A 23,844-nucleotide genomic window follows, 5' to 3' on the forward strand; every position below is an offset into this window, starting at 1 on the left:
GATAAAAAATCATATTTCGCTAACATGATATATTTGCGTTGTTTAGAACGAAAATATTTGTATGTCTGTCTATTCATAAATCCGCAATTGTACGCGTTAATCCCCGAAACGGCTGGACCGATTTTGACGTGACTTTTACTGCAAAGTAGCTTTTGTGTGCTGCAGTAACTATTATTTTTTTTGTTCTACGCTAACGAAGTCGCGAACAACCGCTCGTTTTATATAAGAATGTGACCGACAGTTGTAACTAATATTAAAATTGATTACTAAAATCAAGTAAAATAATAGAACAATCCAGAAAATAAAAATATATTGGATAAAGATGCGAAACGAATACCATCTTACTCTTCAAAATCGTTCGGCTTTATTATTCGTGGTTTGTCTACAAATTTAAGTTTTATAAAAAATCAACTTTGAGAGACAAACGGAACATTATCTATAATGCATAGACTTCTAGCCGTGGGTTTCTGAGACCAAAATGTCAGTTTAAGACATATTATTATCTCTGTTTTGTCACAGATTATGACAGAGATGACGGTATGTTTTTTACAGATACTTTGATTACAGAAACCAACGATAAGAACATATAATTATAATCTAATCAGTAAGCGCGGTCATCAAAGATTCAAAAGATGTTTTGATAAGGAACTTTTAAAATGTAGTAAGTAATTCTCAAAGTTTATAGATATTTAAAAAGATAACATTTTACTCACCAACTGTGTTCAATTAATGCTTATCTATTAATTGATTACCATATAAAAAGTATTAGTCTTTTTGATACCTCTTAAGTAATTCATTCATCGTTTCACATATTATGTTTAAAATATTCGATAAAGCCAAAATGATCTGAACAAGCCGTCAAAGAATTACTATGTACTTTGACAGTGGAAGTTTTTGATTCAGTAACAAATACTTAAAGCAAGTTTCGATATTTTATTTTTATTTGCAAGCTTGTCTAAAATATAAAAAATCTTTACCAAAAATATACAGATTTATCTCACCCAATAGAGGTTCAATTGTTTGTAAATATTTTTATTTACTATACAACAACTTTTCAAGTCCCTTTTGATATTCAAACGTTAAAAATCACTTGCCAATTTTGAACTTAAGGAACAAAAGAGATTTTAATAATATATTGCCTATATTTTTCTTAAACAAAGAGCCAGCGATCGGGGGCGGGTTTTCAAGACTCCTTCAATACGAGTCTAGTGTAGTGTGAAATAAGAATAATTTGCGTTTCACTTTTATTTTATATTTTTTCATCATCAGTGAAACAGCACAAAGATTGAAGGGCCATAGAAGTTGGAGTGGCTCAGACTTTGTTATTGGCTCGTATGAAAATCCCCGCATCGGAGGGGATTCGAAACGAGGTCACTTATTTGCGTTACGCAGTTGAAATCGACACGAACAAATCTCTAATTTTGATTTTCCTTTGATGGATTCTTGGGGGACTGACTTTGTGGTAACATTGAAGTAAAAAGTAAAATAAATTGAAAAACAAAAGTAATAAAATCAAGTTTGTATTTATAAGTTGCTGTATTTTTCTTTAGAAAGTGTACTTTAGTTTTTTTTTTCTAAATGAAATGTGTGGTCTATGCTATTTTTGTCTGCTCGCTTTAAAGTTTCGTGCCAAAAGACTACAAAAGAAAATTTTATAGATACGATATCTTACGCCGGTGTACACTTCCGACTATGAAGTATTGTTGGTCCACTTGCGAGCATATATACTATTTTAATAAATTATTATGATAGGTTTCTACTGTAAAAACATTCCTAAAAATGATATCACCATTTCAGTTTTTTTAAAAAGGAGGGATATGGACAACAATGTGTTTTTGTGCAAATATTTCAGTGTATGTTTTAGTGTTATTTCGTTTATTTTATCTTTAGATTCTAGTTATATTACTTTACGTGGTTATACAGTAAACATATATATAGTTACGGTCACGTAAGAAATACTGATTCCGGTAAGGTATTAATTGAAACGAAGCAGGTGACATTAGTGGTGTGGGTCACGCACAAGTCCAACGTATACGATGCTTTGACCCTATTCTGTAACGTTCTGTCGACATTTTTATCACGTGCCGAGCAATTACAATACATCACGCTTAAAGTATTAAAAGATTATATGTAACTTTTTCCTTTGTCGCCAGTTAAATTAATATTCGAATTTTTTTCGGGCAACGAATATCGCATAATGCTTTTTTATGTTATCATTGACACAGATAGATTAAATTTATTATTTGTGTGTAACCACTTTGAAATTTTATTTGATTTTTTTTTTCATGCTTTGGTTACCTACCTTGTTAGTGCAATGTATGTTTTTTATGAGTTTAATGCTGCTTTGTTCTCACCATAACAAGCAGTAATAATTGTTTTGCTTAGTAAACGAATAAAAAACATTTTTCTTTTTAACAGAGTACACCTAGGCATAAAAGAAAGGAATAGTAAATGGAAATTTACACAGAATTTTCCGATAAAATGATCAAATATTTGGATACTAAATTCATTCCATCATCAAAGTCTTTTTTGTTATTTAGATGTATTACTATATATTATGAAATCACGTCTCCTTTTTTCTGTCAGATAGATTTGTTTTGTTTTGAATTTAAACGTAACTTTTAGCGGTAGAGTTTCTGTTAATAGTAACTTTCAACAAACAGCACGTATCGTCGTGTTTTGTTGTGTATGCGCTTTGCATATCAAGTTTATATTTGACTTGGGCCCGTTGGCACAAATGAGGGCAGCCAATTACGCTCAATTCACTATAACTGGCATCTGACTTTATGATATCAAATACTTGCATATAATTCTGTTTAGATCTATTAATATTGCAGTAAGTAATATTGATAACAAATTAATTTAAATGTTATAGATAGTAAGATCCAAATACATTGGCCAGATCAATATTCGTCGGACTTGAATTATCAAGATAACTTTAAAATAATGGAGCAAATATAAAACACATCACAACATGTTTAAGGTGATTTATTAGCCAAAGTAGACAGAAGGATGTGAGAATCCTAATAAAGTAGCTTGTTAAAAATTCTAGCCAGAAGATTTCAAATGAAACAATCATAACTCTCACTGCGCTGCAACGAATACTATTTTATTTATATACATGATTATTAAAACACTGTCTATAAGCACCTTTACTCTTCCTCCAAAGAAACTCATAAATAATTTGATTGACAGTGCATTTAAATAAGACAGTTTAATCACTTAAGAGCTTTAAAGGTACGTGTGTGTCGTAAATTTTTTTAAGCCTAATTCTATTTGGAAGCAATGGAGCGATAACGCCCCACATCGTGCGTTTTCTTCCATTTAATCGTTATCAAAATGAACGATTAGTGTCTCAGCCCGCGTAGGCGTATAAGGTATCAAGCACAAAAGGTTCTCTTATTGTAACTATTAAGATACGTTTTACGAGACAAAAGCGAGATAATTTGTTACATATTTGAAGAGACGATTATTTTTAAATAGATAATCAAAGTTTATTGGTATGTTTTTAATTGAAATCTTGAGTGATTTTTAGTGGTTGTGAAGTATCAAATTTCTGATTAAATTAATGCAACCAAGCTTTATTAGAACTATTTTATGTTTTTATGATTATAACATAGGTCCGATTTTAAATTAACACTCTTAAATTTCAACATTTTATGATGTTGCTCTTATGAAAAAGAATACATTATGTAAAAAAATAGAAATATTTATAAAATAAATTAAAATAATCATAAAAGCTGACTAATTAATATAATAGCTTATTTTTCGCAAAAAAAGAATAATAATATCAAAAAAATATTTAATTTCTATGAACCACCAGTACTGATAAGCATAAATACAACATTATATGTTGGTACTATATCTGTTCTTACCCATCAAAAGACAAATCCTCGAACGGCGAAGTCTACCGTATGTACGAGTTCCGCGCCTTGGAATTTATTACGTAATTTAAAATGCTAATAGCTGTCTTCTGTAGCAGCGAACTGATGAATAATAAAACATTCGATACCTATCTGACATTTTGCAATTATTTGAATAATTCCTCGCTAATAGACTAATTAAATATTTAATATATTCATCAGACTTTCGTCAAATAGATTGACATTTGAAATTGGCAAATGCAAAATTGCTTTAAACGTTTCATTTATGCGATATTTCGTTGATTAAATTATACTTTGGTATTTTTTGATTCATTATTTTATTACTAAAAATCGTTGAACGGTTTGATTTTAGTTATAAATCGAATTGAATATTCTATCAAATCCATGCTAACTAAAAAATATGGAAACACAAAATAATGTCAAAAAAATTACTCTGTAGAGACTTTAAGTATTTTTTTCATATTTAATTGATCAATATTAATGCTTAAAATGTCACATTTAAAATAATTTACAACTTTATCATTTAAGTTCTACAACTGGATAGTTGAAATTATGAACAATCTGTATTTTAAAATGAACTTACTGTAATTTACATTAATTTTTATGAATATTTACTGTTGATCTTTCGAATTTACTTTTCTAAAGAAATATATTGACATTTCATGTAATATATGTATGTCTGTTACATTTGATTTGATTATTATTATATAAATTCACATTCAGTTTATTGCGCTCGAATCTACAATGGATTTAAACGCACTTACGCTAGCGTTATTGACCCTCCACTAGTCTACAAATGTTGATGGTTTATTTATTGAGAATTATTTGACATGTATTGTATGTCAATTTCCTTATATGTGGGCGTCAGTATAACAGGACAATTGGCCAGTAACCGCTATGGTCAAACTAACATGATTACCTTTCGATTACATAATCATATTATAATGTAGGCTGCTATACGTTGCTTCGTTACTGCAGTTATTTTGGTAACAGTTGTGTTACGCTTTTATTTTCTGCATCTTTTTGGTGTCCATTGTATTTTTCGTCGCTTTGTTTTGAGTACGCTCATTTATACGAGTACTAACAAGCTTCATTCGTTACGCTCTATTTGGAATGCCATTAAAAGGAATGAAGTTTATGCATCAAGATGTAATTATTGAGGGGAAAAGAATTAAACAAAAGAGAAACGGTCTCTTATGAGATATGATTTTTGGGTAAAAATTTAAGTTTTATAGCTTTAGTACAATTTAACGAGTTTGTATGTTTAAGCTACGAAACGTAATCAACTCATTGATTTGTTATTCATCTCTCAACATATATACATTGCTTAATCTAAGAATTCAACAATGGAACTGCCACTTTACAAGGAATTGTGACCAAAAATCATGAATATACATGTAATTACGATTGGTACCGTTTTAAATATTTGTACACGTATGGTCAACGTGAATGATAAATGAAATTTTACGGTGTACTGCATTTGTAACATGCGAGTACTCAGTAATCCCTACTAGAACGAAGTAGCCAGTCTGGTCCTTCGCAAACGTAGTGCAAACATTGTGGAGACGAAGGCGCAGTGCACTCGCTACTTGCCCCGAGCGCATGTCAACCGCTCCGGTACGGATTATACTCTAATCCCCTTTCTCTGCACTAAGCCGCTTTCATAGCATTGTGAGAATATGGCACCGATGCCTCTCAAGTGTGCCCTAAATCTATTTCCATAGGCCAATGCACGTTTATTGTTGACGCCACTTAAGTGATTACACGAATTTATTATCTTAATTAAAATTCACAATGATTTTAACATTTACCTAATAAAATTTTTTTTTGCTTTGAAAAGTTGAATCTACATATGTTATAATCTTAAACTTAATTAAACTTAAACTTAATATAGCATAGACCTGAAAATTTTATCAGCGCTTTATACAGAAGCGGTCGTTACGAAAAGGAGATTTGTAACTTCTAAAAAAGCTCTTATTTTTTATAATACACTTTTCTTAAATATTCATGAAGATTAAGATTAAAGGATCTACACAATAAGTAGCCTCGTCTTATGCTTACGTAATTGAATAGAGTTGATATCACGATGTTCACTAAAAAGCAATTTCGATAATAATTGATAGCAGCTAATATGGTTTAATGTTTTGTCGCAGGGCGCGTGTCCCGGCATCGCTCCTCCAGATTACCCGGTAAGCTTCCCTACCATTCTTATACATTTTGCTCTATTGACTGTGACTTAGGTGAACTTGAGGTATCTATTATGATATAAAAAATGTCATAATCCTCTTATAAGACCAACAAGTCAAGATCGAGATTTCGCTAAGAATTTGGATGATTGATTTGTTTTTTGATATCATACTAGACATAAAAGGTGATATTTTAATACTTTTATTGCCACGTTTACCTACTGCAAGTTCACTTTAATAGTGGCATTTAACGTGTTAAGTTAATTTGAAAAAAAAAACACATTTTTCAACAGAATTTATATAATAAAGTTAAAGCATTTTTAGATTTAGGTGGAGGCGTACGACAGTGAGTCAGTAAGACGGGAAGTCTCAAGAAGCCTGACAACTGCGACCCAAATCTTTTCCACAAACCCTTCGTAAAGTTAAGATTAACCGTGTTTCGAGCGAAGCTTTTCAACGTTACGTAATTTTATTATCTTTTTTACGTTGTAACCTAACGTAATTAACTTTAATGTTTGTCACAATTTGGTTTTTTATTTAATCCAATAAAAACAAATGATGTAACTTTAAAACGTCAGTTATTTTTTTAGATACATTATTATTTTATTCTTAAAAAAATTGTATCTAGAATTTATTTCTATATTTCCCCTGAGTGTTATAATTAATTATTAAATTATCTATAGCTTATATTTCACATGTGTAAGCCCCTTTATATCTTCAATAACAACAGGTGCGTCTGTGCATCGTGTACTCATATGTCGAATTGAAATGTACACGCCAATATTTAGTTTGTGAACAGCTTTCGTTCCGTCCGCGTCACTCACATATGGTGCACGCATTACCAAAAGTTTATTTTGAATTCGGTCTAATGTAATAGAAATAACACCACATGTCACATTCGACGTGCATTCTTAAAAACTTGTTTATCTTAACCCTGGTGTTAAAGTTTCCCCTGTCCTTTGCCGACTGTTTGACATCGCCTGACTCATTGAGAAATATGTTGCTTTATTTACTTAAACTGAAGAAAGGTTTTCTATTGAAATTATCACGGATTCATATGTATAAATAAAACATCAAACTATTCACTAATGTACATTGAAATATTAATGAAGGATATACTCATGAAATATTTACGGATAAAATAGTTGCGCGTTAAATTATGTCCGTACCGTAATTTTCACGACTTGTCTCAATATAAGGGCGCAGTTTCATTAGTTATTAGCGCCCGCATACGTGATATGAGAGATTTCTTCATGCATGCATCCTAGAAATGTTTTCATTAGTCGTTAGCGTTCCTTACCGCGCATTATACTTGTCAACTGAATCCCCGCACAACGCTTGCTTTACACCGATATATGCGGATACTTTCTGCATGCTGTTTAACGACCGACTTATCGACTTATGAAACTGCGCCATTATGCTTATAAATATTTCAACATAATGGTGACAATTCATCAAAATATTTTATGTTTCGATAAAATATTTAATTTTGACCACAATTTACGTCAAAACACGAAAGATAGCTAAAATTTTCCAGTGATATGAAATTTTAGAGGACGATCCACGATTATAGAGACATTACTGTTCAGTTACCCTTTTATACAGCGATATATAATTCTAGAGTACCTATACTATTTAATGATGTTTCGCATCATACAACATGGTTAGATAATTGCAATTATAGTACTTCCGCAGTGCGCTCGCGCGCCTCCGGCGACGGAACTTCAATTTCCTCTATAAAGCCGATTTGCTTTTTACCTTACTTGTAAAAAACAATTTTAGCTAACCGAGAAATCATTAATATCAATTCTGACGTTCGTCAACTTTCAACGTAAATCACAAATTATTTTCATATCATTCAGCGCAATTATGATTCATAGAAATATGTAAACGACATTTAAGATTTCATAACATTTAACAAGGTGTCTGAAACCTTTCATCTTTTTCATATGTACTAAATCGTTTTGAAAACAATTATACGTTTAGTAAAGAATTTATTGTCTAGTATAATTAAAAACCCCTCTCGAGAACTTAGGACGATAATTCATGTAAGTCAACTTTAAAATCTATCTCCTAATTTTTGATGAATAAATTAATTAGAACATAAATAAACAATTTTAAGCTATTTACTAGACAAAGTGGTATCGTCATTACTTGGCTAGTGAAGCTACTTTATTATCGCGCTTGGCAACTCAGTTGGCAATCGAGCTCAGTTTTGTCTTATCACTGATACTTCCATTTGTCGCTTAAACGCGGATGTTTGTGTAGTTTTTGGCTGTGATACGGATTATCGGGAAACAATAGTAAATTATTCCTTTAAGCGTTTATCACTTTGTTTTTGTTTTTAAAAAAATTTGAACACAAAAAATTTTAGTAAAGAAAACAAAGTAATCAGCCCACAAGTCAGCTTCTATAATAATTGTAAATCATTACTGAGTAGATTTAAATATGTGGCATAAGGTTTTGAGGTGGAATAAATTTTACAAATATTTGAACCATAAATTATTTATTTAACACAATTATAAGTTCAAAACTAAGAAGATTATACTGTCCTTATCTCATAAAGGACAGAAATAAATCTTTCAAGAGATCGTGTATTAATCGCTTTATTTGGTGAATAAATTAAGTTTTGTTTGAGTTTGTTTTCGCTACGTTATTTATTCAGTAGGACGACCCGGGGCCAGGGAGATACTGCGTACTGTTTACATAACATCGTCCCGCTCCCGACTTGCCGATATTTCCACGACTCGTAACGGAATTTATTAAACAAACAACAAGAAAAATAGGAATAATACGTTATGAATCTTTACTTATCTTTCTATAAACATCGATATTTTCTATATCAATATTTGTTATTTATTGTGTCTAAGAGATAAGAACGTTATTGTGATAACCTTCTTCTGTTTGATATTATGAATAAATCGTAAAAGCATTGTTACTTTATAATACACATATATTGATAACTAGATGTCGCCTACGACTTCGTTCGCGCTTAGTAAAAAAAACTCAATTAGTACCCTATGGTTTCTGCCAGACTATGTTCTACATCTATGCAAAATTTCAGCTAAATTTGTTAAGCAGATCTGGAGATAGCTTCTAACAAACTTCCATTTATATAAACTTTCGCAATTATACTATTAGTAATATGTTCTAACACAATTCTATGTTCTGAAAACATTCATAGGAATGGATATAGTGTATGGAGGTGTAATATTTACTTATATAAACGAAGATAGATACCTAATCTCTACTTACACTGAGTCCTAAGCACTTTCCGTTGTGCATGAAGGAGTGTTACAATATTTAATGTGGCAGGAACTACATTGAAATATGTTTTCCGTCTATTTACTTATTAGATGTCGCCCGCGACTCCATCCGCGCGGATTAAAAAAACGTAATAAGTAGCCTATCTATTCTTCCAGACTATGTCATACAGTTGTACCAAATTTCATCAAGATCCATTGACCCGTTCCACAGATACCTTCAAACATCCATCCATACATCCATATAAACAATCGAATTTATAATATTAGTAAGATAGTATTATTAGAATCAGTGTTCTTGTACCTCGTAAACCGTTATGCTATTGGTGCTTAAGTCAATGAGCTTTTGTACTTTTACAATATCTTGTAAACGTTGAATACGTTAAGACATTGATAAAGTTTACTTGTATTTTCGATAGAAACTACAAATGAACAGAAAAATGTTCTATAAACATTTACGTTTATTTCATAAAGTTTTCTTGTCCTTAACGTATTCTGTCTGGTATTGGCAAAGGCAAATAAGAGAGTCTAGTGGCTGTGAGTTATTTTATTGAAGGCAACGCCCGCACAGACTTGCAGATATTCATATAGCGAGATCGAGGTGAACGATCGATTTACAACAAACGTATGAAATAAAAAATATCTTAATATAAATAGTATATTCTTTCAAAATGAATTTCGGTTGTCCACAAAAAATAATAATATTAACATAAGATAGAATCTTTTTTAATGAAGATCAGCGCTTGACTACAATACCATCTGATGTCAAGTTGTGATGTGGTCGAAAGTTAAAATGCGTATTTTATTAGTAACTAGCTGTCGCCCGCGACTCCGTCCGCGCGCAGTTAAAAAAAATGAAAAATAGATGTTGGCCGATTCTCAGACCTACTGAATATGCTCACAAAATTTCATGAGAATCGGTCAAGCCGTTTCGGAGGAGTAAGGGAACGAAAACTGTGACACGAGAATTTTATATATTAGATATTCTCTGAATTTACTGTTTTGATTTTTTAATTCATAACGGCTTAATTGTTTTATTTGTAACTGCTGTAGTGTAAATGAGTTTTTACTCTATTTATAAACCAAAGTGACCCATAAAATAGGACTTTTCACAATTTAAAATTTATTTTGTTGTAATTAGCTTAGAGTCAATGTTATATTATAGCCGTCTTATCTTCATTGACTAAATGCAGGGTATGTTGTGTTTAGTTTGAAAGGTTATAGTGAAAGGTAAAAATTTAATGGTCAAGTACCATATACTATACGGAAATCTCACTTATTTTGACGCCGAAAAGAATTGAAATAAAAATTGTATTAACGCATACGCAACTTGGCAAATAGATGTGATAAATAAATATGAATGTAAATTCGAGGAAAATTAAGAAACACATCTACTCTAATGAAACTAACGTAGGGCCATTAAAATAGTGGTATATAAATAATTCAGACTTTGGTTTGGCTTCGTTTCAAGATATTTTCACATTAAATTTCATGAGGGGTTCATTTTTCCGGAGTCCCTTGTTTCTGTCTCCTTGTTTTCACTTTGCCGGATAGACGGCGGGAATGTCTTGCGTTAGGTAACTGACCGTTTTGTCTAATACGTGTATTATTGGCTTGTAACCAAGTTCGTGTTAATATTTCTTTTGAACTATTTGGTTTTCTTTTATCCGTTATAATACCCCAAGACTGGAAATTCAATTTCTATCTGCTTTTAAAATACTTAATTAGATATCAAATGTCACAAATATGTGAACTTAGAACAGCATTATATCTTTTATAAGTTGTTTTTAATACAGTATACCAAAATGTACTACTTAGAGACTAGCAGAAAATAGCTTAAGTACTTTATTCTATTTTAATAAATTTAATAAAAATAACGTCTTTACAACAATTGGAAGTCGTAAGGAAAAGTAAAGAAACGAAAAATTCTTTGTTATTAACATAAACAACAAGCAATGCACAAAACTCGAATGATGCCGTCTTAAATGTTTCAAGACGCGGAGGAAGAAATCCTATTTCTTCATTTTGTGTCGTCGCCTTAGCCGCCGGGGACGCTGACGGGCGACCGCTTCGTTTATTTTATTTTTACAACGCAAAGCAAAGTCTACGAGTTATGGAACTTGATTTATATTTTAATAGTGAGCCATAGGTTTGAACTTTGCGATTGTTTAAATCAGGGAAGACGTCTTGAATCTGTTTTTGGCAATAACAGTCACGAAATAGCCTATCAATCATGGGGATATCAAGTCGAAGTCACAGTTAATGTGAAAGTGATTGATGGCGATTGAAACGGGAGCGTTAGTTACAATTTAGGGAATTTAAAGACAAGTTAAATTGTCATAGAATTGTCGAGTATCACAAATGTCATCATAAAGGTAAAATTAACATGACAAATTAATGCGAAAGTGTAGAGCGGCTTTTACCCCTTTAAGTACCTCATGATAATGAGTGAACATTTGTTTTAAGGGTAAGGAAGATGAATTGTAATAATGTAGACAATAAAAACAGCGTAGGCTGTCATTATTTATATTACTTATATGTTGAATTACTTGAAGTATACACTTTTAAATAGTTTAAATTAATAAAGAATTGTTATCAATGTAATATTCTATTCGAAGATTAAATTCAAAACATCTGAGACGTAAATCCAAATCGATTATTTTCTCTAAAATGATTTTTTATAATGCTTCTTTAATTTCTCATTAAAATTTAATTTGTATTTCTCTTTTCTCTCCAGAGATATTCCTCTTACTTTAATCAGTTTTTACTATGTAGTATTTACAGATTTGCTTTCATAATTCTTAAATGTCTCTAATTAGATTTAAGACCTAATCTTTATATTATGTTACAAATTTACCTTTTAATTTTCATATTAATTACGTTAATTAACTTAAAATTGTGAAAATCCCCTTTGGAACTTAAGACTATTAATTTTACTTTATGAAATTACAAAAGACGAAACACTAGAAAACAGTAGATTCAAAGGAAAATAAAACCAGTCATGCATTATGAGCATTTATAGTACTTGAATTATACTTGTTACGTCATTGATTATGCGACAGACGTGTGTAATGAAGTAAAGCTTGCTAATTCACGCAGCCATAGTCTCAACCGCCCACTCCCGAGAAAAACTAGAGACCTTCATTAGTCTGGTGACTTGCTCTTGAAGTCGGTTGACAGTTAAGTACGTTACGCTAATGGATTTAACACAAGCTAAGGCATAATAGACATTTTATCATCGTATAGGAATTTGTTAAGGTCGGTTTTTTATAATCTCGTAAAACTGGTAAATTATGTTGCACCGACAACGAACTACATTTCATATTATATTCGTGAGGATTAATAAACAATGTCTTCTCCTTTACATCTTTGGACAGAGACAAGATATGGACTTTGGACATGTCAATATATTTACTATGCTCTGTTAATTATATCTAACATTGCTCCAATTTCAATGTAGCCGCAGGAACAAAGGCCTTTTTCTTTTTTGAAAAAAAAATAGAGATCATCCGTTATATATAAAGATAACTATCAAAACTAGGCATTATAAAAACAATTAAATTTGCTTGTTGCTAAATATGACAAACATTTTTGAAAAAAAAATTTGCAATATAACAACAAAAAACACTCATATACATACAATAACAAAAAAAAAACACTCAAACCTAACAAAATTTATATTTATTATGTCCATAAAGCTAACGTAAGAAGATAAACCCCAATGCTACAAATCAATATATTAAAAACAGAAAAGGTATACTGATGTCCCGGCAATGTTTATCCAGAGCTTTAAATTCCGAAAGGGTTTCCTTAATTTGATCATTATTCTTGTGAAATCCCGGTGCGTACTAAGAAATGACAAAAGGTGCTCTAATTTTGCCATAAATTTCCCTTTAGACCACCCCTTGCGCACCATAATTACATTACTCTTCAACGTTTCTATAAACAATACAAATTAATTCGTTTTCACGGTTTCTCTTTTTCAAGAACACCTGATTTAATTTATTTTTTTATTACTTTTGTAATAAAGTATGTAGTATATATTTGTGAGTATTTCGACATATCGTAAGAAAAAAGGAAAGCAAAAGATAACCTCACCTCACTCACAAGAAAAAAACAGAAAAAGGAATTTTAGAATTTTGAAAAAAAGGATTTTAAATACTTTCTTCCATATTTTTTATTTATAAATACTTCACACTGTAACTCAACTAATTATTATGTGCAGTTAAATTACGGTAATTTCATTAAAATGTGAATAAACGTCAGTCATAACCTCAAAAAATAACTGAGCAATGTGTTTAATTGAAGCGGACGAATGTTGACGTTTCTTAATCAATTAACCGTAATCGAATTAACCTTTTGAGAGGCATCTTTGTAAATTCAAAAGGCGTCAAAATAAACGGACGTTTCGAATAATTTATAAAGCTTTCTGCTTGCCTACATTAAGGTGAGTGGATTCGTTAGAGTGGGTGACTTGCAGTCCAACGGTCGTATGTCACTTGACACGCCCGTTTTAAAGCCCGATGACCGTCACCCTCATTTTACTACGCAGGTACGAGTATTTAATTTGATTAAAGGACAGCATTAAAGTTATTAATCTATAACCTGCTTCTCTGCCTTAATAGCACTTGTATGTCATATATTAAAAAATGCAAGAATTTATACAAGATTATACGTGAAATATTCATATAAAATAACAAATGAAAGAAAGATTGATGCAGAATTATTCATACTAAAATTAGATGTATAGTTATTTATGCATGAGAAATATACGCTAAGGAACTGTTTCAGTAAGTAACCATTTACCTACTCTATAGCAGTACAATCGTGGATATCTGTTTATTTTAAACGCGTAACATTACACTTCTGTACGTGATTTTAATCACGTATACATAATGTGTCATTGTATAATATAATTTTGTAACGTTTTAAAATATTATTCGCAATGTGATCGTACGATTTGAGATGCAAGACGGGTAATCGTAAGAAAATAATGGCAGAAATATGAATACATGTCCGTCCTTTGTTTTGTGATTTATCGCTACAACGCGCATGACACTCTGGTGTTCGGAATGAAGCGTTATCGTGCTGGACTGATTAATGTCAAAAGGTCATTGGATATTACTCATTTGTACTCCAATTCTGTATTGATACATTATCTGTGAAACGATTACAGGTAGTATTTACTGTTCAATATTGTTACCACTTATATTAATCATATTCATTAAACAACGCGTTATAAAAAAATACAAAAATAAAAAACAAACTATAAAATGTCCGTCCAACTTAGAGAAACAATTCAATAGAATATAGAACATTCTAGAAATATTACTGTTTGATTTGTAAATGCAAATGAATACATTGTCGTAAATTTATTGAATACCGTAGCCTCAAGTTGAACGTTTCCAATGTCTTGTTATTTCGCAGTTTAATTTAAATATGTAAATTTTAATAGACATAATACAGACTGAGGACTCTTGAATTGCAAATGAATGTGACATTAAGTTTTATAGGCCGGTAGCCAATTCATGGAGCCGTTTCCTTCAAGCTGACGGCTAATTTTCACTCACGAATTTCAATGGATTTGACGAACACGTGTAACCTTGGATTTCTAAGACCAAATTCTCCATTAGAAATACATTTTTATCTCTGTTTTGTCAAAGTTAATGAAAGGGATTATCGTCATCCCATGTTTTATACGGAGACTGGTCTCAGAAACCAGCGGTAATTCATTTACCCGACGGTCTATTCAAAAGGTAACAAAAGCTACAGCGAAAATGTAAATATAAGAAGTAATAAAATGTAATGTAAAATAAAATAGTGAAAAAGTAATTTATTAAAAACTCTGACGCACTTTTCGTATTTAAATATGCAGCTAGAACGAAGATGTTAAATTTATCTGAATTGAACTCATATTGTGTTCCTGAGCTTCGCATATCATTTTAATGTTTACCCCTACCCGCTAAGCTTGTAGAAACCTTAGATGAGATGAACCTCCGAGATAGCAGGATAGCAAAGTTAGCTATTGACAGATTACGTCACGGAGGACATCATCTTCATCATCAGAAACCTTAGAAATAATTGGCTCTAGCATACTGGTATGTTTTTGTTAAAAAAACACGTTATAAGCTTATTAATTAAACATTAAGCGATTAACGTTTAATCTAATTATATAAAACAAAAGATTTACTTTCCGAGACTGGAACATGATACCCTCATTAAGGGCGACCCTATTTTAACTCTGCAAATAGGTATAAAGTAAGGGATAATTGTTATTAAGTAACTAGAATTATGTAACTTTATAAAGTTACTGAAATAAACGATTTAGGAATGCCCTTTCGTTAAACAACTGAACAAAGAATTTGCAAAGAAATGAAGTCGCAAATATCATTTATTTATCATTTATTATTAGGACATTAACTTTTATGTTTTTTGTATAAGAAAAGGAGGCAAACGAGCAGCGGGAACACCAAGGTGTTCACCGACGCTCATGGACATCTGCAATACCAGAGGAATCGTTTAACAGATATTGTTAATGTTGAAACAAGCAGCTTACAATTTCAAAAACAAATATTATTAAATGAACTTGAACTCTTGAGCGTACATTGTACAATTATTGTTAGTTTTAAAGGCCGCGTCAGCTGAGTCAGGTTTGTTTCTACTCATGCACAAAATGTCTTACTATAATCATAACAATTGGTGTACACAATTAGAAACAAAAGAACAGCGACATTTCATTTCTGATTTTATCTTAAGTAGCGACTCCAAACTTACTTAATTCTACAATATGTAACATTTTAGTTGTAGAATCTTACTAGAATTTTACTTGTTTAACTCATCTATATATATAAAAGAAAGTCGTGTTAGTTACACTATTTATAACTTAAGAACGGCTGAATCGATTTGACTAAAAATTGGTGGGCAGGTAGCTTAGAATCAGGAAACGGACATAGGATAATTTTTACTCCGTTTTCTTTTTTTTTATTCCGCGCGGACGGAGTCACGGGTAAAAGCTAGTTTTACATAAAAAGTCAATAAAATCATTTTCACTATAGCAAAAATTTCAAAATTCGAACTTGAGACATTGTAAGTTGTGAATTTAAACGGTTCTAACAACATCAGAAGTTCAAGCACCTTTAAGTCAAGAGATATAATACTTTGACAGGGCGATTCGTCATACTCTCTATGATTAAAAAGCTATTCAACCTAATTTCTTACGTTATACCGCCGACCGTAGCGAATGAAAGTCTATAAAACCTATTAGAAGTGGTCACGTTTTTAAAATTACCTAATTTATTATTTGAAAGTCATTTTGTATTTAAATAATGTAAAGATAATGTGATAGTCATTGTCAAAAACCGCACGTCTTAAGGATTGTTAACCCGATCGTATACTGTCGTGAAAATTTATGTAAAATCTGACTTCATTCTGCCAACATTATTAATTAAGTAACCAGTTAAGCGTAAAATAATTAAATGCATTGTATATTTTATACAATATTTCTGACCAATAATAAATTAAGAATAATATGCATGCATATACTAAAAATATTTTTGAGTTTAATTATCCCGACGAAACTCAATCCTTGCTGCTAACTAAAACATTGGTTGCGAGTTGTAAAACTCTGGTACGGAGGATGATGTCAACGAGTTGTCAAGCTTTCCCAAGAGCTGTAATCCATATGTGCAGTTATCGGGCTTATTTTTGAGCAATTTCCATCTTTAATTGGTACATATGCGTTCGTTCTCGTGACTGGAATAGTAAACTATTTTAACGATCAATTCTCTTAAGCTACAAGGATTGATTTATGGCATGTCCCGTGTATAATCAACAGGCTTAAGATGACTTTAAAATAAGATTCTAATTGAATTCCTTATTTTACGGGATTAAAATGTTTTGTTGCGCACACTTGGATTCCTTGAGTTTAGCTTCTTTATTGCGTAGTTTCTTCCACCTTAATTTATACGATAGAATAAAAAAAGTTAATGACATAAATGTTCTACTCAACATGTAGTTTTAGATTTGGTCTGATTGTAAAATTCAAACTAACTTACAGAAAGCAATTATTAATGAAAATATGCTGGAATAAAACTTATTTACAAGTCTGTAATATTAGAAAATGGTAGTTATTTTGTTGGGTATTCTATTGTAGTATTCTACATAAACGAAATACAAAATAGAAAGAATTCGCAATCTTTCAACCGCCCCAACACATTGATAGTGCTTTTCTTCGCAGGACACATGTGTCTACACAAAAAATCAATTTTACTTTGCAACTAGGAAGTAACAGGAGGGGTGCATACAAATTTGGAATATACTTATTATCTTATCGCCTTGTGATGAATGATATTTTTAACGGGGAGAATTTGTAGTGTTCCGCTCCCACAATCAAGTTCACCCCAAGCTATCGACTTTTTATATTTTGTAACGAAACTGGTTACCCAAGTAATGTAGGTATACAACTTAGTATTTAGTTCATTATTAAAATGAACATTATTGGCACAATTTACCACTTGTTTAATGAGTTTGTCAATTCATCAAGTTCTAAATCAAATAAGTGTTTTGATCGTAAGTTAATAACTTTTCTAAGAATTCTGGTATTTAACCGCAAATAAATTGGTAATATTCCCAATTCAAGAAATTGTATCAATACATCCAGAGCCAAAATCCTAAAGAAAATTAAGTTTCTCATAAATTCGTAGAATATCTTTTATTAAATGAGTAGCAAATTTTCTTGAATTAAATTTGAATAAATGTCTTCAATAAGCAAGCAATAACAGGCATTGATTGAAATTACAGCAATAAAAATGTTGCGACTTTTTTCCCCTTCAAATATCTAGCAGGCAAAAATTGAGGGGTGAATATAAGGGGGCTAGAAATTGCTGATGTCATCAGTCAAATAACGTCGAGAATAAATTCGTATCCAAGTTTTTATAAAATAATATGTTATTTGTTTATTGTAGTGTAAAATCTATTTCACAAGACACAATTGCTTACCTTAGTAACATTCAAATCATAATTTTAAAGAACTAAGACCCGAATAATGACTCCTAATAAATCCATAAAATTTATGAAATATACGTAGATCCATTACTATATTATAATTTTTTTAAGGATTACCCAATCCATTGTTATAAATGCTTGTGATAATTTTACATCACTGAGCACATGATGCGTGCGATAGGCATGAAAATAAATCGCAGGGCGTTACAGGGACGGTCATAACAAATTATTGTAGCAGCCAGACGGTCAACGAGCGCTTTACGAGCCGCTTCCCAGTGTTGATGATGATTTAGATGCAAGAAATATCGAGCGGAAATGAACAGATAAACCGCGGGAACGCGCCCGTTGCCATAGAGATGGACAGAGGGCAGGGTCACTGCGAGCCCTTCTGTATCTACCCAGATTTTTATCATTATTATCGTTGTAAGTTGGTCTGGAATACAATTTATATCTTTGACTATTACTGCAGCAAAATTGTCTTTGAAAAATACTTTTTTGTTCCTTCAAGTATTACTGATTCGAACTTCTAAAAAAATAAAACAAAAACTTTGTTTTAAAAATTCATTGAAGTTTCAAATTCAGTTGGTAAATGGGATAGTATATCATTGTGCGGGTTAATTACTTTTCGAAAGCCATAAAAACCTATCTTTAGATTTATCGAAGGTTAATTTTGCATTGATTAGATTTCTTTATTCCATCTCTCCATCTAAGATTGATTGAAATTCATTTAACGACTTTCTCGTCATATATAGGTAAGTTAAAAATGTTGATTGGATTTTTAATGAATGCCTCTGGCCAATGTTTAATCTTGTTCGCAACTACTCTGCTTATTATATATATTTTATCCAGTCCTTAAATACTAACTGAAATTGATTGATTCATATGTCCAAAAATATATTAGAAAACCAGTTTTTTTACCATTATAATTATAGTTAACTTAACAAATTTATGGTAGTCTAGTTACGAAAATATATTACGGGAAAATAAACTTCTTTATCAAACATAAAAAAGCGACTGATTCAAATTCGTTTCGTTCATAACCCCAATCTATTGCAGCGCGCGGGATGATATATCGACGTCACCCGCTCTGGTGATCGTCACTTACTGTACCCTTATCGTACTCGCCGTAATTTCTGATTCATCGCCCTCGGTCCTCCGTACCGAAAATATCATACAAAAGTTACAAAAATATTACGATGTTTGTACTCACACAAGATTAGCTTATGTTTAAAATGTATAAAAGAAACGTTTATACAAAACAATATCTTGACAAGATTTTAAAGTTATGTAAAATGATGCACTGATAGTAATTTTTTTTATTTTCTGTTGCAGATACATCAGAAAATGAGAGGATGAACCATGGAATCACGCAGCGCGCCCCCGAGCCCCGACGACACCGGGGAGGCGGCGTTCCACTCCCGACGGGGCCGGTACCGTCAGCCCACGCTGCAGCGAACCTTCGCCAGCTGCCGCGAGAACACGCGCCCGCGCCCGCACCACCGGCACGCCACTTCCGAACCCGCTCGGACCGACGACCGTGTTCTTACTACCGCAGAAGTCCACGACTATCCTTCATCCGAATCCGGTATCGCTGCGGACTGCTCTCATACGCATATGAGCAACAATGATGACAGCCCGTGTTACGACAGGTCCGACTTCGAAGGAATGTCCTCTTACAGCCTACGAAGAACACCCGACTATCACCATGATTGTAAACATTTATCCGTAGATTATAATCGTAGTCATACGCCAGATTGTAACCATGGTCACAGTTCAGATTGTGATCGAGGACACGGAAGGAGTCAAACATCTCACAGGCCCCATAGAAAACATAGACGAGACGAAGATGACGGTGCGCAATCATTGGACGAGCGCTGCGCTCGTGACTTAGATGAAATCTTGCCCGCGAGACTTGGAGCCATTAATTTATCAAGGGAACCACCGCCACAAACGTGGAATAGAAATAATATAGCGGCTACTATGGAGAGATTCGAGCCAGTCGACTACTCGTATGCTTATTATGACCATCAGTTATCAATGCCATCTTCTTCGAGAAAAACAAGCCGCCAACGAGGCCGAGGTATATCGAGAGATCGCGCTGCGCGCCACAATTACGTTACGAGATACGGAACTGAAGAAAATATTTATGAAGAAATTACAGATGGTTCTCGAAATTGTCCGAAACATCGGTATGGTCCAAGACAATCACTAGTTTCTTTAGACAGGAGTGTAGTCGAAGAGGAAGTTCGACGGGTCGAGTCGAGACATAAAAGAATTCTGGGTGAACTTAATCTTAGCGTTGAAGCTATGCTAATGCCAGAGTGCGAATCTCCAGATTCAGAAAGAGCTGAGGATAGAGATAACATTGAAGAATTAATGCGTGTGGGGCCAACGGATGAATTACTTTCACCCGCTAGTTGTAATCCTCCTGACTTAGACAGCGGGTTTAGTGGCAGTAGCAGTGGTGCTAGCTACGTCGGGAGTTTGAGAAGAAAACCTACCGGATCAGTTCCTCATTTGCCTGCTGTGGCCTATGGTACCCGCGGCTTAGGAGTGCGTATTTTAGGTGCTGACGATTGCACTCTAAGGTGTCCTAGAGATGCGGCATCGCCTCGCAGCTCTAGTTGTGGAGACGCAAAATCAACGGGATTCTGGAACAAAAGGACCTGGAAGAAACTGTCGGGATTTTCAAGTTCAAACAGCATTAACAAAGCGGGATTAACAGGTACAATATTAAAATATTAATAAATCTTCATGTATCTTACGTACAACTTGTAAGGAATTCTGTATTTAGCTTTAATGTTAAGTAAGACAAAGATGTAATTTTAGTTTGGAAAATTTAATCAAATGCTACATTTATTACACACATGAACGTCTACGGGACACAAATATTACTCATAGAAGCTTGCTGCTTAATATGAAATATATTAGGTTTTCCGTTGTCGAGTCGCGCAAATCCTGAGAATTTCTCTTATTTGCCTGTTTCATTCGCCTATAGGCGCTTTTCAATTGGACGCGCTTGCTTTGTTGTTCGGTTTATTTTGTTAACGGTGCGGCGTTTTACATTGCAGGTCTGCTCGTTAGGTACACTTTCCGGCGTAAGTCCGGCTCGCAGGGCTCTCAAAGTAAGCGGCGCGCTGAGCCCGTCAAATGCGATGCGTGCCTTTCACAACGATGCTAACCGCACTATGGTAAGGGACCCACTACACTTAGCTGCCTGCTTACAAATTAATATGCAATATGTAATATATACAATAGTAATAATACCATTTATTTTTTGTTTTAAAGCGCGTCCATTTTTTCCCCATTTACCAAAAGGTCGAATCTAAACATCCAAATAAATCCCACACAATATACATAGCAAAATTAACAGGAAACATATGTTTTTCAAGTGTAAATGGTACATTGTAAAGGTCTTAAATTTAAAATACAACGTTTTTCGAAGTAAAACAAACACATTGTCTTGGTTACAGATGAAGGCTGTAGGCCAAGCAGGGCTAAATCGAGAACAGCTACTATACCATACAGGTTAATTGTACTAATTTGAATGTAATTAGTGTTTTAATTTTATAGCACAATTTTATTGTATTGCACAGTATCACATCTCAATTTTATTTTATTTCACGTTTGTTTTTTTTTTACATCAAATTTTCGTGTCCTTTATACGGCGTCATAGAAATTGGTAAATTCGCTTTTTACATTTGTTACGTTCATTACATTTTCATACAAGGGAATGTAAACTTTTAAATTATAACGAAATAATTCTTGGTTACAGCTACTCCAACGGAAAATTGGTGGTGCCGTTGGATTCCTTAACACAAAGCTGAGGGGTCATGCGACCCCATCTTCCCCGCCTCGAACATCTCCGGAGGACACCTTAATAAGGGGAAAAATTAACACATGAGTTTCAGTTGTCTATAAATCTTGATCATTTCAACATTCCAATGGACAAGTGCGTGTCGTAACATTGCCAGTGCGTCTCAAAGACAAACTGTTTTAGCTTGGCTAAAATAATTAAATAAATAATTGTAAATAATTAGTGAATGCATGAAGTGGCAAGTATACGTTGAAGTGATAGAAAAGCCTAACTAATGTTTTGAATTACGACAGCTGTTTCCTAGAAACTCATTGGCTATGTTATTGTTATCAATTTTTAGTAGATATTAGGTACATGAAAAGGCTGACACTAAATCCGATTTTTACTTGAAAAAAAAAAAACAATCTTTAGTATATTATATTCTTTTTATGTCAATTTTGATATTTGGATACCGAAATTTAATTCAGTATATTCTATATATTTAATTACATCACTGCCTGCTTAATTAAATCATGTTTCAATATCTATGGTCCATTCTACTTTTTAAAATGTCATTCACGATTTAACGTTATATCGACGAAGTCATTGTTAACGTTTGCTTGTAGATAAATGTATGTACATTATGTAAATATTTCTAGTATTGTCTACGCGTTTTTATGTATATAATTGAAATATAAATGGTATATAAATACTTGTGAAAGTCACAATTTGTAACTTTGTTTTATTGGACAGCGTGTGGATCAATTATTCGGTGTTTACATTATTTATTAATAATTGTAATATGATGAATTTTTAACTAAATTATATGTTTATATTGTCCCTTTAGCTACTTTAAGAGTCAATGACCTTAGTTAACTTTTTAAAATGTCTTAATGCCTCACGATAAAAATGCTTTAGTGATTTGCATGAACAATTTTCCATGGCTGGCTTCCATGAAACACTTGTACAAAAATATTTGGTTAATTATTTCAATCACTTGCATACTGATATTTTGTTTTTCTATAATATATTCAACAGTGGAAACTTAATCTAATTATTTATTTTTTTCATCTCAAATACAAGTTAAAATTTAACACAAATTCACACTTACACTAGATTACAGTTTTTAAAAATATAAAGAATCTCAATGTCGCATTTTTGGAAGCTGTGTTTTAAAATGTAAATATATTGTAGAATTGTTTTAATTGGTCAGCGAGACTTTAATTTTGTACCTATTGTTCTAAGCTACTCGACTGATAAATATAGAAATAATCAATGTTATAAAATCTTGTCTGTAAAATTAGTGATCGTGTTCAAGTCAAAAGAGATTTATATTAAATAAACAACAAAACACATTTGTTTCTATTCATTTTTTACCGCTATTAGATTTAAATTCTCAAAATTTTCCTCCATCTTTGACTGTCTAAAAGGATATTTTCTGTTCTTTCCAAAAAGATTGTGATAAAGTGGATATTATTTTCATCATGCTGATGATTAGTAATCCACATTACTTTAATATAAATTAAAATCCATGTCCAAGTTTTCAGACGTCAAATTTATTTTAACTAATTTTTTTTTATCGAAATATTCGATAATAGTAAATAAAACCCTAAAGGATAGAACATGTAAATTTTGGCTAAATAAACGTATTGAACTGTTTTGTGACAATAGACTTTAGCGAGAACAAAGGACGTCACATATTTTTTTATCAC

General features: G+C 32.3%; 1 protein-coding gene across 5 annotated transcripts in view; it reads left to right on the top strand.

Moving 5' to 3' along the window:
* The window catches only part of LOC106717809, a 60,405-nt gene extending 37,803 nt beyond the window's left edge, over positions 1-22,602 (top strand). The window contains exons 2-6 of one of the 5 annotated variants that reach the window (XR_001357349.2): positions 6,038-6,073; positions 19,669-21,061; positions 21,408-21,527; positions 21,810-21,864; positions 22,112-22,139. Coding sequence is in view for 3 of the 5 variants with exons in the window: in XM_014511730.2 (XP_014367216.1) it covers positions 19,696-21,061; positions 21,408-21,517 (1,476 nt within the window). In the remaining 2 variants the exon portion in view is untranslated. Of the gene's footprint in view, positions 1-6,037; positions 6,074-19,668; positions 21,062-21,407; positions 21,528-21,809; positions 21,865-22,111 lie in introns of all 5 variants that reach the window. The other 4 variants (XR_001357350.2, XM_014511730.2, XM_014511731.2 and 1 more) reach the window with 4 other exon arrangements.
* Positions 22,603-23,844: the final 1,242 nt, after the last annotated feature.

The sequence above is a fragment of the Papilio machaon genome, chromosome 13 (genome assembly GCF_912999745.1).
Source record: "Papilio machaon chromosome 13, ilPapMach1.1, whole genome shotgun sequence".
Taxonomy (NCBI): domain Eukaryota; kingdom Metazoa; phylum Arthropoda; class Insecta; order Lepidoptera; family Papilionidae; genus Papilio; species Papilio machaon.